Consider the following 18,042-nt stretch of genomic DNA (forward strand, 5'->3'; position numbering starts at 1 on the left):
ATCCATTAGTCTTTCAAAAGGAAATAAATATATATAGGATTTTCTTTAGTAAATATAATATGTAGCTGCCATAATTTCCAGTGTGTCATATTCCCCAGGGGTTTGTTGGTAGCATTTCAGTGACAGATTAAATCAAAACTCCATTTTGCTGGAACACGGTGTAGAAACCAGATAGATTTTGTTAACTATTTCCCTAAAAGAAAGCGCAATGAGGGCTTGTAGCCTACACAATATAACTAGAGCCCCATATATTGTGTGGCATGCCAAACCAAAGTGTTGTATCCAGACAATCGTATTTCTGTGGCAAATTCATTTTTGTGGGATTATAAACTCTGAAGAAATACAAAATTAAATATTAAAAAGATAACTTGTCACTAGCATATAATAAATGGAAAAATAGCTATTCTTATAACATGCAGTCATGCAGTATTGATGCTCCTTTTAACATGTAATTCAGTAAAACACTTTGTTTTTATATGTTTTCCGATTTACGCTGGGCAGAAATTTCTGTTTGCCGTGGAATGTAGTATTAACATTACAGAACTGTTGCAGTGTGGCAGTTGTCTGGGAAAACTGAAGTGTTTGGCAGCTTGTGAAAGGGGTGATGTCAGGTAGGTCCTGTTGGAAGTGAGAGACCAGGGATCTTGTTACTTGAGGAGAGTTTGCAACCTTTGCATGGGCATCTGGTTGTTTGGGGCTCTGTTTTAACCCTGTCCTTGCTAGATTCTGTGTCAGATCCATTTATGCTTTCTATGTCAGAACCAGAGACACACTTTTAACAATTTAATTTTTTTGAGTTGAGAGAAACTTGAACTGCGTGCGTGGCAATTTTGCTTTTGGAAAATGAAATGAGACGCGGTTTGGAAATGAGACACATCACTAGGGTGACCAGACAGCAAGTGTGAAAAACCAGGACAGAGGGTGGGGGGTAATAGGCGCCTATATAAGAAAAAGCCCCAAATATCAGGACTGTCCCTATAAAATCGGGACATCTGGTCACCCTACACATCACTCTTTAAAATGTTTTCCTGGAAGCTTTAACTCACTTGTGAAGGGTTTCCACTTTGATGCTTCCTGAAAGCAGCTTTAAAGTGGGAGCAGGCAGATTTTTAACTTGTATCTTGACTTTGAGAGCCTCTGTGCCTTTATCTTGATTCTGCGCCTCTATCTTGATTCTGAAGGCTGAATTTAATAGTATCCTATGTAATCCAATAGTCTTCAATAAAGCTCTTTGAATAGGTTCCCTCAAGTTCTAAAGCCTGTTTTTGGAAAGCTGGCAGCAATATCAGGTTGTATCTGAAAGGAAGCTAGAGCTTTGACACAGCATCACACTGGGAATATGAACATTTTAAAGGAGCAGTGTGAAGTTAAATATTAAGGGTGAAGTTCTGCCTCCATTTAAATTAATAAAAATTTTGCCATTCACTTCAGTAGAGCCAAGATCTCATCCTGAAAAACAAATTTCCCTTACCTATGTCACTAATAACACCCTGCATTATTACAAATGAAATAATTTTAAAAATCATACTTTCACTTGTTTATACTGTTTGTTTAGCAAATTTCCCCTGCATTCTAAAATGCCTTAGTTCAAGTATAGGTGAAGTCCTATGCACATCTCACTTCAGGACTGGAGTAGGTTATCATCTCATATATATGCTTTGAAGTTAATTTCCACTCTTAAAATACTTCTTTTTTTGTTATCTGCTTTGACAGTCACTTAAGATGTCTGCATAGTTTCATGAACACTAGTACTGTAAATTAGGGCTGTCAAGCGATTAAAAAACTAATTGTGATTAATTGCACTGTTAAACAATAATAGAAAACAATTGTGATGTTGTGCAGTCTATATGGTTTTATAAAAACATGATAATAAGTGAATATAATGCAACTGGGATATGCTTCGTGCAAAAGGTCTCTTGTAAGGTATCATTACAAAGCTCATAATCTACTGAGTGTGATCATCCTATTTGTAGAAATATACCACTTTTGTATCTAAAACTAGAAATATAAAACATAACTCTGAGGGCCTATTGTAATTATGTAAAGTGTGGGCCATTAATGATGGTTTGGAATCTTGATGACTCCCATTAACCAGGACCATTGTCTGCAGATGGCTGTGTTTTACCTGTGAGTCTTCCTGTATATGTGTGTGCTGGCAAGTGGGCAATGAAGTCTTGCAGTGACATGTGATCATGTCACCTGAACTGGAATCCATCTTTAACCTGGTGCTTTTCCAGTGTGTGTGTGGGGGGTGTGTGTGTGGAGGAAACCCAGAGAGACAAAGGGTTCCTGCCTTATGCAAAAGATATATAAAGGGGTGGAAGAGAACAAAGGGGGAGAGGAGCCATCATGAAGAATCCCCTAGCTATCACCTGAGCTGGAACAAGAGCTGTCCCAGGGGAAAGAATTGTGCCCAGGCCTGGAAGGTGTACTGCCTGAGAAAAAACTTACTGAAGCATCTCTGAGGGTGAGATTATCTATATTCAGTTTGATTAGACATAGATTTGCGCATTTTATTTTATTTTGATTGGTGACTTACTTTGTTCTGTCTGTTACTACTTGGAACCACTTAAATCCTACTGTCTGTATTTAATAAAATCACTTTTTATTTAGTAATTTACTCAGAGTATGTATTAATACCTGGGGGAGCAAACAGCTGTGCATATCTCTCTATCAGTGTTATAGAGGGCATACAATTTATGAGTTTGCCCTGCATAAGCTTTATGCAGGGTAAAACGGATTTATTTGGGTTTAGACCCCATTGGGAGTTGGACATCTGAATGCTAAAGACAAGCACACTTCTGTGAGCTGTTTTCAGGTAAACTTGCAGCTTTGGGGCAAGTGATTCAGACCCTGGGTCTGTGTTCGAGCAGACGGGACTGTGTGGCTCAACAAGACAGGGTGCTGGAGTCCTGAGCTGGCAGGGAAAACAGGAGCAGAGGTAGTCTTTGCACATCAGGTGGCAGCTCCCAAGGGGGTTTCTGTGATCCAACCCGTCACAACATATAATTTAAATATTTTTGGATGTTTTCTACATTTTCAAATATATTGATTTCAATTACAACACAAAATATAAAGTATACAGTGCTCATTTAATATTTATTTTTGATTACAAATATTTTCACTGTAAAAAACACAAGATATAGTATTTTTCAATTCACCTAATACAAGTACTGTAGTGCAATCTCTTTATCATGAAAGTTGAACTTACAAATGTAGAATTATGTACAAAAAAACCTGCATTCAAAAATAAAACAACATAAAACTTTAGCGCCTACAAGTTCACTCAGTCCTATTTCTTGTTCAGCCAATCGCTTAGACAAACAAGTTTGTTTAAATTTTCAGGAGATAATGCTGCCCGCTTCTTGTTTACAGTGTTACCTGAAAGTGAGAACAGGCATTCGCATGGCACTGTTGCCCACGCTCCCCACCCCTTTCCCCGCTCCTGCCCCGCCGACTCCACCCCATCCCCGCCCCCATTCCAACCCCATCCCCAAAGTCCCTGTCCTAACTCCGCCCCCTCCCTGCCCCTATTGGATCTCTTCCCCAAATCCCCAGCCCGGCCCCGCCTCTTCCCCCAGCGCGCCGTGTTCCCCCTCCTCCCCCTTCCTTCCTTGCCCCACGAATCAGCTGTTTTGTGGCAAAAGCCCTGGGAGGGAGGGGGGGAGAAGCAGGACGTGGTGGCATGCTCACGAAGGAGGTGGAGGTGAGCTGGAGCAGGGGGGCAGGGCCACGAGGAGCTGCCGATGGGTGCTGAGCACCCACCAATTTTTTTCCGTGGGTGCTCCAGCCCCGGAGTACCCACGGAGTCGGCACCTATGCACTGTTGTAGCTGGCATCACAAGATGTTTACATGACAGATGCGCTAAAGATTCCTATGTCCCTTCATGCTTCAACCACCATTTCAGAAGACATGCGTCCATGCTGATGATGGGTTCTGCTTGATAACAACCCAAAGCAGTGCAGACCGACGCATGTTCATTTTCATCATTTGAGTCAGATGCCACCAGCAGAAGATTGATTTTCTTTTTTGGTGGTTCCGGTTCTGTAGTTTCCGCATCTTTTAAGACTTCTGAAAGCATGCTCCACACCTCATCCCTCTCAGATTTTGGAAGGCACTTCAGATTCTTAAACCTTGGGTCGAGTGCTGTAGCTATCTTTAGAAATCTCACATTGGTACCTTCTTTGCATTTTGTCAAATTTGTAGTGAAAGTGTTTTTAAAATGAACAACATGTGCTGGATCATCATCCCTGACTGCTATAACATGAAATATATGGCAGAATGCGAGTAAAACAGAGCCGGAGATGTTCAATTCTCCCCCCCAAGGAGTTCAGTCACAAATATAATTAACGCAATATTTTTTAAATGAGCATCATCAGCATGGAAGCATGTCCTCTGGAATGGTGGCTGAAGCATGAAGGGACATACGAATGTTTAGCCTATCTGGCATGTAAATACCTTGCAATGTCAGCTACAAAAGTCCCATGCGAACTCCTTTGCTCACTTTCTGGTGACATTGTAAATAAGAAGTGGGCAACATTATCTCCTGTAAATGTAAACAAACTTGTTTGTCTTAATGATTGGCTGAACAAGAAGTAGGACTGAGTGGACTTGTAGGCTCTAAAGTTTTGCATTGTTTTGTTTTTGAGTTCAGTTATGTAACAAAAAAATCTACATTTGTAAGTTGCACTTTCACGACAAAGAGATTGCACTACAGTATTTGTATGAGGTGAATTGAAAAATTCTATTTCTTTTGTTTATCATTTTACAGTGCAAATATTTGTAATAAAAATATTATAAAGTGAGCACTGTATACTTTGTATTCTGTGTTGTAATTGAAATCAATATAATTGAAAATGTAAAGAAACATCCAAAAAATTTAATAAATTTCAATTGGTATTCTATTGTTTAACAGTGTGATTTAAAACTGCGATTAATCACAATTAATTTTTTTAATCGCAATTAATTTTTTTGAGTTAGTTGTGTGAGTTTACTTACTGCGATTAATTGATAGCCCTACTATAAATAATTGATTTAGATCACAGAGCCCTTCATTTAACACATTTAATTCTTAAACTGGTCGACTTTACATTTGTAGTTAACCTTGGATACACTAGCAGTTTATTATTTAAAAATGTAATTCCTTTGACAGGTCTTCAAATAAAAGGATTTAGTGCATTTTTTATATATATATTTAGTTTGGGACACAAAATGTATTTTTAAACAGCTTTAGTTAATAAAATATTGGATTGTATTCTAGGCTGACGTGAACTGATAAAGTTGCAATTCTCAAGTGGTCTTTTAGCTAAACATTTTCAATGCATTACATGAGTTTATAGTCAAAGAAGTCTATTTAAAGTAAATAGATGATATATTGATAAAACCTCCATGATGTTTTTAAAAATGACTTTTTAGTATATATATATAGTATGTAATAACTAAGTCTATTAGTTATCAAAACAGTTTTATTTACTGGTTGTTAGTTTTCTGTACCATTTTGGGGAAAGATCAGGATCAATACTTTGTCCCAGTTGCTGTTTTCCCAGACTCCAGGCTTTTTAAAAGGGAAAATAATACTTCATATCATTTTAGAGGTCTCTGTGGTGAATTTAGAGGTGTTGAAAAGTTCTGGAGGGAGTTACGTCTGGTATCCCTCTACCTGAACAATGATGGCTGTGATGTGTGTGGCATAAAGCCGAGTACAAATCAGAAACATTATGCAATCCTCAGTACTCAAAGTGATCTGGAGAAGCAATAATATTTATTTGAAGAGTGTAACGATTTGCTCATAAAATATTCTGTAGAATGTACCTAAAATGCTTCATTGTTTCTTTCCAGCTAAGTAACTTGAAACAAGTCACATTTGTGGATGTGTCAGCAAACAAGTTCCCCACTATTCCAATTTGTATACTCCGGATGTCAAGTTTGCACTGGCTGGATATTAGCAACAACAAACTGAAAGATCTCCCACAAGATATAGACAGGTAGTTCCTTACATTTCATAAATAGGCTCATGAACTAGAAAATTTGTTTAGAATGTAACATGACAGTAACCAGCAAATTTTAATTTACCAATTATTGTTTGAAAGGGACACCATCACTGGAAAACTCCATTTCCACCTGCAAATGTATCTAGTATTTTACAAGTCAAGCCTACCATTTTCATTACTGAAAGATATTGGAGAACAAAATATATTTTCCTCAATTTTCTAGTGTGTTGACCACATGGTGTGTAGTCAGTTTCCCTGTTTTGTGGTTAGCTAGTTGCTCTTCCTGTCTTATTCCTGAGCAACATAATGTTCTGTGTGGAGATAGAAGCAGCAAACTTGTAACTGAAGGGGCAGCAACTGTGCAGCTACACAGAAAGGAATATGAGGTGGGGAGAAAGGTCAAGCCAAAGCATGCTTAATGTGGCTATAGAGCCTGGTAAACATCAGTAGGTAAGCAAACTAATCTGTGAATTTTAAATTTCCACCCTCCTCCCAACAAAATCATTACAAATCCTTGCTATTGGGCTTGAAATTTCATGTCCCAATTCCTGTAATATTCTTGGATGGAGATTATTTGGCTCCCCAATTTGGCCAGTAAGCTGTTTGAGTTTGACTTCCACCTCCCATGTGGTATTTTCTACTTCCATATCCTCATTTCCATTAGCCACCCTCGCAGTACCCCAAAGCCCCTCATTACCCTTATTAAAAGCTGAGGGAAAATATTCATTTAGGTGTTGAGCCTTGCCTATATTATCTTTGATCTCCACCCCATCCTCAGAGATTAGCAGTCCCACTTTTTCTTTTTTTGTTTTCTTTTTATTTATATGGCTAAAGAACCTTGGGTCTAATCGGTTTTAATTTCCTTTTGCAAGGTGCAACTCTGCTTTGCTTTTGGCAGTTCTCACTTCCACCCCCTACATCTTCTGACCTCCAAGAGGTAGCATTCCTTGTTGATCCATACCATCTTCCATTCCTTTTAGGATTTCCGCTTTCTCTTAATAACCTGTTCATCTAGTTCGGTCTGCAACCCTTCCCTACAATTTCCCTCCCCCCTTGCTTGGGATGCTGGCTCCAGATAGCTTATGCAACTTTGACTTAAACGAATTACAAGCCTCTTCCTCATTCAGATCCTTTTGTTCTTCAGTTCAGTCCACTTCCCTTTATACCTCCCATAAGTTTTTTAAGTTTGCCCTTTTGAAATCAAGGATCCTAGTTACATACCTATTTTTATCCTTCCATTTAGTTTAAACTGAATTAGCTCATGATCACTTGAATCAAAATTGTCCTCTACAATCAATTCTTCTGTGAGGTCCTTGGTACTTATTAATACTAAATATAAAATGGTATCACCTGTTGTTGGTTCGGTGACTTTGATGGAAGAAATCTGTCAGCTATCACATCCAGGAATATCTGGGCCCTACCGTTATTAGTAGCACTTGTCCTCCAATGGATATCGAAGAAATTAAAGTCTCCCATAATCACATAATTCCAAGTAGTATTTATTTCATTAAAAATATTAAAGAGGTCTCTATCCATAGCCAGATCAGATCCTGGGGGGCTGTAGCATACCCCATCCACTATCCCAGTGGAGTATTAGTTAGCTTTCTTCCCCAAAGTGATTTTCAACCAAATAGATTCCATTTTATCCATTCCATCACTTCTAATTTCTTTACAGTATACCTCATCATTAATATACAATGCTACTCTACTATTTTTACCCTTTTTTTCTTTCCTGAACAGCAAATACCCTTCAATATCTATAATCTAGCCATGACTACTATTCCACTATGTTTCTGTTATCCCTATAATATCTGGTTTCACTCTCTCTCTTGCTTTTTCCAGGGTCACACTGGGCTCATGTGCTACTGCTTGGCTTTCTTGCTTCATTTCCTTTGCTTCTTTCTCTCTGTTCTTGCCTGTGACCTCAGTATCTGTTTGTCATACACCCCTCCCTACCCAAAGCAATACTCAGCCCATAAGCTCCTGCGTGAGTTCATACACACCTTTGGTCTCAGATGGGACATATGTTTACAGTTATGATAACTGAAGGGTGAGTTCACGCCTATCAACATCAATGGGGTTTTAACCCAACTCATTACAAAGTTTCATCCAGCTGATAACCTAGCATTGCTAACTCCAAATATTAAAACTCTCAGCTAGGCCCCTCCAGATCAAAAGGTTGGATTAAAAATAATGAATATTTAAATATGTACATTTTTGGTTCTTTTTATTAACCTTCTGGTTTCTGAGATTTTAGAGTGCTCTTGCTTCAATCTTTTCCCTGCAAGGATGAGGACTAGAAACTTTTACTCTTTATATAAGAGAAACACCAAATATCATGAGGTTCACAATAGAAATCATGAGAGTTGGCAACACTGTCTAATGTGCTGAAGCATCACTTGCCACACCTTCTAGAACTCAAAGGAAATGTCTCTCATGCAATACAGCTGCATCACTATTCTAGAAGTAGAACCAGCACCTATACAGGGTTAATGAGAAAAACAATAGTACCTCAGGTTTTATAGTTCTGGCCCCCACATTCACTCTCAAGACCAAATGTTCAGCCCCAAATTACTATTGTGTGAAGAAAGGATAAGGGGACACAAAACAAATGAAAAGAGCCTACTTCCTAAACCACAATATTAGGTCCTTTATATTGATTTCAGTCGTACTTGTAAGAGTTCCCATATATATTTTGTTCCCACCTATATTTTGGGGAACAAAATAAAGACCAAATCCTGGTCACATGATTCCTTACAAGTAGTCCCCATATATATTTTTGTTCCCACCTATATTTTGATGACTTTCTGACAGAACGAGGTACATGAGAACTTTGCATCACGTTGTGTGGCATGGCACCATGTGCACACACCTTCACTGCACCACGAAAGTGCACACTGCTGCTCTAGCTTCTGATTTCACAACTTTTAGTTCTTCTCACGGGTGTATTATTAGCATCTATATTGTCAAACCATGTATGAAACTTCCCATTGAAGTCATTGGAGTGTTCTGTGAAAATACAAAACAGCATAAGGAAAAGCATATGGTTCATGTGAATATTTTCATACTTCTTTCCCAGAGGAAGAAATTAACAGTTGGTGTTTGAATAGATACACATATATAATAAAAGATCTTTAAAATATATTGTATTTTTAAGCCACATTTCTCTGCTACGCTTCCTTAGGCTCGATGAACTGCAGACATTTCTCCTGCAGAAAAACAAGTTGACTTATCTTCCACGAGCTTTGCTCAATATGCCAAAACTCAGCTTGCTGGTGGTTAGTGGTGATGATCTGGTCGAGATACCCACAGACGTTTGTGAATCACCCACAGGTTTAAAGTAAGTTATAGTTAGGGAGAAATGAATATGCTCAAAAGTAGAAAGGTAAGTGACCCAGTGCAGTAATGGTCCTCAAAAACAGTTTTACAATTCTCTTTTCCTTTCTTTTTATTGGATTCTGCATTCATGCTTGCTGGACTGGGTATGTTGTTACCTGTGCAACTTCCACCAAACCTGGGGCAAAATTCTGACCTCATTTACATGAGAACCACTCTTTAAGGGCAATGAAATCACTTAAGTCCAGTGGTGAATTATACAAGTATATCTCAGGGTTCCTGATATTTCACCTGCTACCAAGGAGTGCTTTTGTACTTTTACTGAGACTTTATTGCCTCTCAACATTCAGTGTTTGTGTCAGTTTAATAATGTTTAATAATAATAATAATAATAATATATTCTTGGTTTAGAGACTATATCCTATAGATGCAGATTGATGGACTCATAAATCTTTCCCATTTGTAACTATGATAATCCCATGTCTTGATTTGACACTCAGGATTTAGGACCTGAAGTCATTTGAATATGACAGAGCAGTTCCTGGTAGTGTTACTATGCCATATGATTAATTGGAGTGATATTTTTTCTTTTTGATAGTTGAAATTTCACTGATTAATTTCTTTTTGTTGCTTTAAAGAGATGTTCCCATAATTTTCAGAATGATGTACACATACTTTGTGCATGGAATTACTGAGCAGTTTGTGCAACCATGTGATTTTCATTTTCAAAGTATTGGTTTAGTATATTTACAAACATGACAAAAAGGGGACACAGATTGAACTTCTCTGTTGTAATGGATGTTGGGAAGTAACTGTAACTCCCAAAGGTGTGCATCATCAACTAAGGCATTCTGACTAAATCCCGGAATGCTGTGAAACCTGGATAGGATGGGGTCTATGTTGAAGTTTTTTGTTCTGATCAGGAGTTGCTGTAGAATTATGGTACAGCTGGTCAGATGTTGTGAAGTGTGATATGTACAGATGCCCCAAAATGCTAAAACTCTGTTCCTACAGAAAAAAATATTGCAGTATGGACGTACTGAATTGTATTAGGGAGAACAGAGTGTAAAGACAGTGCTACCTAAAATATTTACTTGCTCCATAATAGAAAGACCATAAAACACTTTTGTTCAATTACTTAAGCATAGTGATTCTTCACAACTCCCCCTCTGCCTGCGAGTTGCCACTTTTAAGTAATGTTGACTGGCTTATAAAACTGACAGGCCTGTTGGTCACATGCATGGACTATGTGTGGGATACACCCAAACAAGACAAGTTAGTAAATGTAATTCATAGAGCTAATCAATTCAAACTGTTTGTAATTTCAGAAGAGGGATTTATTTTTAATATAATCAATATTTGACATATAGCAAACTACATTTGGCTGTTCCTGTTAAGAAGTTATCCTTTCATGTTAATATTTCTTTTTCTACAGATTTATAAGCCTTAAGGATAATCCTCTTGAAACATTCTTGTATCATGATACTGAAGACATCGTAGAAAGTGAACGTGATCGAGAGCAATTTGAGAAAGCATTTATGAAAGCCTACATTGCAGACATAAAAGAAAGAGGTATATGCACTAAATTTTTAGTACATCTCCCATTATTTCTGATATAAATGTAGATTTCATAAAGATTTCCTGGCCACATCAAAATAATATGCTTGGGTTATACAGAGAGATCAACAATATCCTGAATCTTTATAAAAAGTGAAGACAAGTGTAAGAGCACAATCGTATGTAAGAGCACACGAAACAAGCAATTTTAAAAGCTGTAAAAGTGCTATATGCTATTGGAGGAGGGTGAAAGTTCTTTGTCTTTTTTTCAAAATAAGATGAGCTTTCAGATATGTTTTGATGAGAGATGCCAGAATCTGAGCCCTGGATCTGAACAAACATATACAAACTTTGTGGAGGGGTCAAAATTCGTTATGGTTAGGGCCCTACCAAATTCATGGTCCATTTTGGTGATAGGATTTTAAAATCGTAAATTTCATGAATTCAGCTACTTAAATTTGAAATTTCACAGTGTTGTAATTGTAGGGGTCCTGACTCATAAAGGAGTTGTGTGGCGGTCGCAAGGTTATTGTAGAGCAGGGGTTGCAGTACTGCTACATTTACTTCTGTGCTGCTGCTGGCAGCAGCGCTACCTTCAGAGCTGGGCATCTGGAATAGGGTTACCATACGTCCGGATTTTCCCGGACATGTCTGGCTTTTTGGGCTCCAAGTCCCCGTCCGGGGGGAAATCCCAAAAAGCCGGACATGTCCGGGAAAATCGGGACATGCAGGCCAGCGGTCGCCCGGCCCGGGGGTTCGGGGGCCGGCAGTCGCCCGGCTCGGGGGCTGGCGGCTTGGGGGCCGGCGGTCGGCTGGGCCGGGGGCTCGGGGCCCGGCAGCTCGGGGGCTGGCGGTCGGCCGGGCCGGGGGCTCAGGGGCCGGCGGCCGGCCGGGCCGGAGGCTCGGGGGCCGGGGGCTCGGGGGCCAGCGGTCGGCCGGGCCGGGGGCTCGGGGGCCGGCGGCTCAGGGGCTCGGGGGCCGGCAGCTCGGGGGTCGGTGGCTCGGGGGCCGGCCGGGCCAGGGGCTTGGGGGCCGGCGGTCGGCCGGCTCGGGGGCCGGCGGCTCGGGGGCCAGTGGTCGGCCGGGGGTTCGGGGGCCTGCGGGCGGTCGGCCAGGCCGGGCCGGGGGCTTGGGGGCCGGCGGTCGGCTGGGCCGGGGGTGCTCGGCCGGGGGCCCGGGGGCCGGCAGTGCTGGTCGGGCCGACCCAGGCTGGAGACGCACCTCCTCCCTCCCCCCCCTTACCTGCTTCAGGCTTCCCGCAAATCAAATATTCGCGGGAAGCAGGGGAGGGGGCGGAGTTGGGGCGGGCACTTTGGGGGAGGGGCGGAGTTGGGGCAGGGCTGGGGGCGGGGCTGGGGCCCCGTGGAGTGTCCTCCTTTTGGAGGCTCAAAATATGGTAACCCTAATCTGGAAAGGGGTGGCTGCTGGCTGGGAGCTCAGCTCTGAAGGCAGAGCCACCGCCAGCAGCAGCGCAGAAGTAAGGATGGCATGGTATGATATTGCCACCCTGTAGAGATGTGCCCTCAATCAGCGGCCACCACTCTCTGGCCGCCCAACTCTGAAGATAGCAGCACAGAAGTAAGGGTGGCATGGTACGGTATTGCACTGCCTTCAGAGCTGGTGCCTGGCTAACAGTTGCTGTTCTCCAGCCGCCCAGATTTGAAAGCAGCGCAGAAGTAAGGGTGGGAATACCACAATCCCCCTAAAATAACCTTGTGATTCCCCCCTGCAACTCCCTTTTGGGTCAGGAACCCCAATTTGAGAAACGCTGGTCTCCCCTGTGAAATCTGTATAGTATAGGTTAAAAGCACACAAAAGACCAGATTTCATGGGGGGAGACCAGATTTCATGGTCTGTGATGCATTTTTCATGGTCGTGAATTTGGTAGGGCCCTAATTATGGTTATTATTATGCCAAGAGGCCCTGATTAGAGAACAGGCCCACACTAAACTTGGAATTATACTCTAGAGCTGGGTCACCCCCTCTGCTCCCTTAGTAGTACCACCATGGAGGGAAAATAAACAAAAAATGTCAGATCAGAATTTGGCCTTAAAGGTCTTAAAGATGTGTACAAAGCAAGTGTGTCGTGATGGTGTTCTATTTGCATGACTGGTGGGGATGTCATATGTGAGGAAGTCCATTCATTTGTGGTGTTCCTGTGTTATTTGGTTTGATCTGGGATAATTGACAGATTTTTTTTAATGAATGTAGTCTTTAAAAATTGTCCTGGGAGCCCGGGGCATTGGATATATACTCATTTATTTTGGTGCAAATTTAAATAAATTATTATTATTAATAAAAACACTATGGTGTTTTGTTGGTTTTTTTGGTAAAAGTGAACTGCAAATCAATAAATATATATTTAAAAATTGTTTCTACCCATAAGTGCTAATCCTGTGAAGTCAGACAGGCACAAAATATATTCACCTTTGCAGATGCACAGTTTCAATTTTAAGTCCAGTTATGATAATCTAGATTGACATTCTGCATAACACAGACCAGTAGAAGCTGAAATTTTAAATAGCATATTTTTTCTCCTTTTTTTTTCTTCAGAAACTATGCCTTGCTATACGACAAAGGTATCACTTAGTCTCCAGCTCTGAAGATCAGAAATCTCTAAGACACTGAGGGATACCAGAAAAACTCTATTTTTGTCTATGTGAATGGAAAACATTGATATCATGGAGAGTCATAAGCAGCTCTTAAATAATGATCACAGAATTTCTTATTTGTTACCATACTTGCTTTCAACAACTACAGACAAAATTGCAAGGACTAAATAGTTTTCATCAGATGAAATTTCACTTTTTAAATTAACATATTTATTTTCAAGTCAACAGCAACAAGCACTAAATTATACACGGCTAAGGCCCTCATCGTGCAAACACTTATACATGTGCTGTACTTCATGACTATGAATAGTACTATTGCAATCAATGGGGTTACAGTAGTAAAGTTAAGCAGATATGAGTTTGCAGGATAGGGGTCTTAAACAGTATCTGGTTTATATTCTGTTGCGGTTCAGCTGAAAAAAGATTTGTTCCTGTGCAAACAGTGGAAGTGTTAATGCTTTAGAAAATGCATGTGATCTATTATATTTTAAAGACCAAATGACTAATTCAATTGTTTGCAATAGTTCTTAATGGTAGGTTTAAATACATTGTTTACGGGTGATGTTTTTACTTTCTGCTGTTCAGAAAGGTCCTTCTCTGGTTTTTCAGTTTAAATAAATTCCAGCAAGTAGACACTCAGTATGGAGTCGTTTAAAATACTGTTACTTTTTTCAATTATATTACAAGCATTGAAATGATCACAAATATTAGTACACAGGTGACTGGAATTTTTGTGGTAAGCAATTTTTAAATAATAGTTTGGCAATGGCTTAATAGGACTTTAAAGAAAAATAATCTCTGGGACGAAGTTTGAATGAATAAAACATCATGAAAATATTTAAAAACCCAAGCACTTTGACTAATATTGATAGTTCTGAATTACAGTATTTTTGTTGGTATAACAATGATTTTTTTTTATGTAATGCAAATGCCTTAGTTCTATAAGTATGCTGGTTATGATATTTTTTTTGCAATCTGTTATACATAATTCTGTAAGTGTACATACTGTAGAATGATTTAGTTTTGCATATGAATAATTTTCATTTATTAAATCAACTTTTAATCTAAAAATACTAATTGAAACTTGAAGCCCTTTAATTAAAATCATCCTAAACTGTGTAAGTGTGAATGTGGGAGAAACATGTAATAAAGAGTAGTAACATCATGAGGATGACATATTACAGAAGAGTGATAGTTCTGCTACAGCCGGTGAGATAAAGACCAGTTTCTGGTTAAAGTTCACCAATACTATATGACAAGTTTCAGAGTAACAGCCGTGTTAGTCTGTATCCGCAAAAAGAAGAACAGGAGTACTTGTGGCACCTTAGAGACTAACAAATTTATTAGAGCATAAGCTTTCGTGGACTACAGCCCACTATGCATCCGAAGAAGTGGGCTGTAGTCCACGAAAGCTTATGCTCTAATAAATTTGTTAGTCTCTAAGGTGCCACAAGTACTCCTGTTCTTCTTTTTGCCAATACTATATGGTGAGCAAAGAAGAGTATCAGAAATATTACTTAGGCCTGGGTTACACTAGCGGAGTGGTTCGAATTAAGATACGCAACTTCAACTTGCTATTTGCGTAGCTGAAGTTGAAGTATCTTAGTTCGACTTACCTGGCTGTCCTCACGGCGTCGAGTTGATTGCCGCAGCTCCCCCGTCGATGCCCCTTACTCCTCCTGCCGAGGTGGAGTACGGGCGTCGATTCGTGGATCGATTTATCGTGTCCAGACGAGACGTGATAAATCGATCCCAGTTACATCGAACTCTACCTGCCGATCTGGAGGGTAGTACAGACGAACCCTCAAAGAGGTAACTAAAATAATATTTTTATTGCATTTATAAGAACAATTTTGAAAATATGATTTTACAATATTAAATTATTTTTCTACATTTGTTATACTGGTAAAGATAAGGTAAGATTCATTGGCCCCCAAATATTATGTAAAATACCTCAGATCAATAATATGGTGTGAAAATAATACAACTTATTAAACTCTAAGACCCTGATCCTGTAAACACTTACCAACATGCTCAACATTAACCATATTAATAGTCCTATGAATACTCATTTGCATCACACATGGGTACCATAGATCATACCACTAAAATGATATAAGGGATATAGAAGTTACTGCATGACATTAGAAAGGGAGAAAAGGCGGATTGTATTTAATTAATACTTTATGGCATGGAAAAACATATAATATATCAATATTATTTTAGTTTCTCTCCTTTATTTACTGATTTCGTGAAAACAACAATTGTAGAATGCCAGTTTTCAGCAAATACATATTTTTTGTTGCTTATACCCTTATGGCTTTTGCTAAAAAGAATATTTTAAATAAATTTATTTTCAGGTTTAAAGACTCAGATAATACAATTATCCTCTTACATGTTGTTATAAAGTACAGTAAATAAAATCATATATGGGATGTACTAATAAAACTGGGATCACCTTGCTGATCTTATAACAAATGCTAGGTAACAGGACCTTAGAGGTTTTATATATTTATTCATTTTATGAAGACTTAAAAAATTTACCAAACACCATCTGGATTGAGAGACTAAACCTATTAGATTTGGGCCAGATCCATTGGTAACACACAAGTCAGGTGCACTATTCCCCAGCTATCAGCTATTGGTAATGGGAAAAGTACTGGGATTTTGGTCCCCTCTTGGATCCTGTATCTATCACATCAGCAGTGTATAGCAAGTGTTTTATAAAGGTGAAGTTCCACCCTTTCTAGCTGCTAGGAGTTTTCTGTCTTTTTTTGACTCATCCAGTGCTTCCTGACTGCTGTGAGAGATGTATTGCTATTCTACTCCCCTGGACTGTCTATTTTTTAGGTCTTCTTCCAAGCTAGTGACTAACTCCTGTGCCTGCCTCTGCTACTGTTTACAGCTTTTCCAAGTAGCAATAATGAAGTTAAACTGTCCCAATTCTTGGCAGCTGAGACTCCCATGGTTGCTTGTAGTATCAAGGGTACAGGGCTGGCTTTAGGCCAAATCCCCCAATTCCCCCGAATCGGGCCCCGCAGGTAAGAGGGCCCCGCGCTTGTGCCTAAGAGCCCCCTGTGCCTTAGGCTCACCCGGCAGCGGTCTGCTCCGGCGGCATTTCGGTGGTGGAAGCGGGGGTTCGCTCCAGGGTCTTCGGTGGCATTTCGGCGGTGGGGGGTCTTTCAGTGCCGCGGAAGATGTGAAGTGGACCCCCCGCCACCGAAGTGCCGCCGAAGACCTGGAATCGGGCCCAGCATGTCCTAAAGCTGGCCTGCAAGGGTATATTTTTTACATTCTTCAGGAAGTGTGTAGAGCTGACCTACATGTCAAATATATATTTTTGTGCTGCCGCTATTCCAGTTTACAAAACGGTCTGGATTTTTTGGTGCAAGCAAAGTGACTGCACTTGTTCTTTATGTATTTGGTGTAGCGCTCATGTTCTGAGATGCATAAGGGTCTGGAAATGCAGTCAGTCATTCTCTATACTCGTGTTGCAATTGGGGCCAAAATTAGACAGAATTCTGCTTTTATCTTAGAGTTACTCTAGATTTATCCCTGTGTAGTTGTGGGCAGCATTCACTGTTGCTAGCTCATAATTAAATCTGCGAGTCTTTCACAGAAGTCACGGATTCTGTGACTTTCCGAGCCCTCCATGACTTCTGCAGCTGCAACAGCTGTCCACAGGGCCTTACTCATACTACTTGGCATTTTTCCTTGAAGGATTCTGATTATTAGCAACCTTTTGGCTCCCAGAAAAACTCTTATCCCCTCTGATTCTTATCCAAGAGCTGTCCATAAGTGAAAGACAAGGTGGATGAGGTAGTAGTGACCTGTTTCTGTTGGTGAAAGAGAGACATGCTTTCCATATCCTTGGACCAACACGGCTACAACAACGCCTATAACAAGTGAAAGGCAGGCTTGTAGGGCTTCAATCAAGGAAGAAAGTGCTGGGATGTGCCTTCAGTGGATGCAGACTACAAACCTGCCTGTGACCCATGCTCCCCACAAATGGTACGTGACTGGGGCACCCACATTACCACCCAATGGGGAAGCCTCTGCCAGAGTCCCGGTGCTGTGGGCTGGGAAGGGTGGATGTGGTCAGGGCAGCAGTGGGCTGAGGTGCTGCAGCCCTGATTCAGGGGCTTTCCCCAGGGACCGTGGGTGCTGGAGGCCTATGGAGAGGGATGGTACCTCTCCCTGTGGTCTACAGACCGTGCCCTTCCCTAACATTTGGCGTCGGCATTCCTAGCACTTCCCTCCCTGCCAACCTGCCTGCAGCCAGAGCCTTTCTTTCAAAAAAGTTGTTCCTAAGCAGGAAGTAGCATGCCTGTTGCTAACATCCGAATCCCATTCACACTCAAGTCAATGGGATGGGATCAGTTCCGGGCATAATGTTGCTATTAAGCGAACGTTAATATGGGCATTGCTAGGAAGTGGCATCTCCCTAATGACGTGAAAACCCCGCTTTTCATTTTCAATCGTTCCTAACCCTCCCGCCTGCAGAGACACGCTGGACTTTCTCGCCCTAGGTTATCCTGCAGGCGCG

General features: G+C 40.6%; 1 protein-coding gene across 1 annotated transcript in view; it reads left to right on the top strand.

The window, feature by feature from the left end:
- The window catches only part of LRRC2 (leucine rich repeat containing 2), a 73,385-nt gene extending 59,249 nt beyond the window's left edge, over positions 1-14,136 (top strand). The window contains exons 6-9 of the mRNA XM_054032249.1: positions 5,840-5,985; positions 9,176-9,331; positions 10,763-10,899; positions 13,438-14,136. Coding sequence (XP_053888224.1) covers positions 5,840-5,985; positions 9,176-9,331; positions 10,763-10,899; positions 13,438-13,487 — 489 coding nt within the window. The 3' untranslated portion in view covers positions 13,488-14,136. The remainder of the gene's footprint in view (positions 1-5,839; positions 5,986-9,175; positions 9,332-10,762; positions 10,900-13,437) is intronic.
- The last annotated feature ends 3,906 nt before the right edge of the window (positions 14,137-18,042 follow it).

This window comes from Malaclemys terrapin, chromosome 6 (genome assembly GCF_027887155.1).
Source record: "Malaclemys terrapin pileata isolate rMalTer1 chromosome 6, rMalTer1.hap1, whole genome shotgun sequence".
In the NCBI taxonomy this organism is placed as follows: domain Eukaryota; kingdom Metazoa; phylum Chordata; order Testudines; family Emydidae; genus Malaclemys; species Malaclemys terrapin.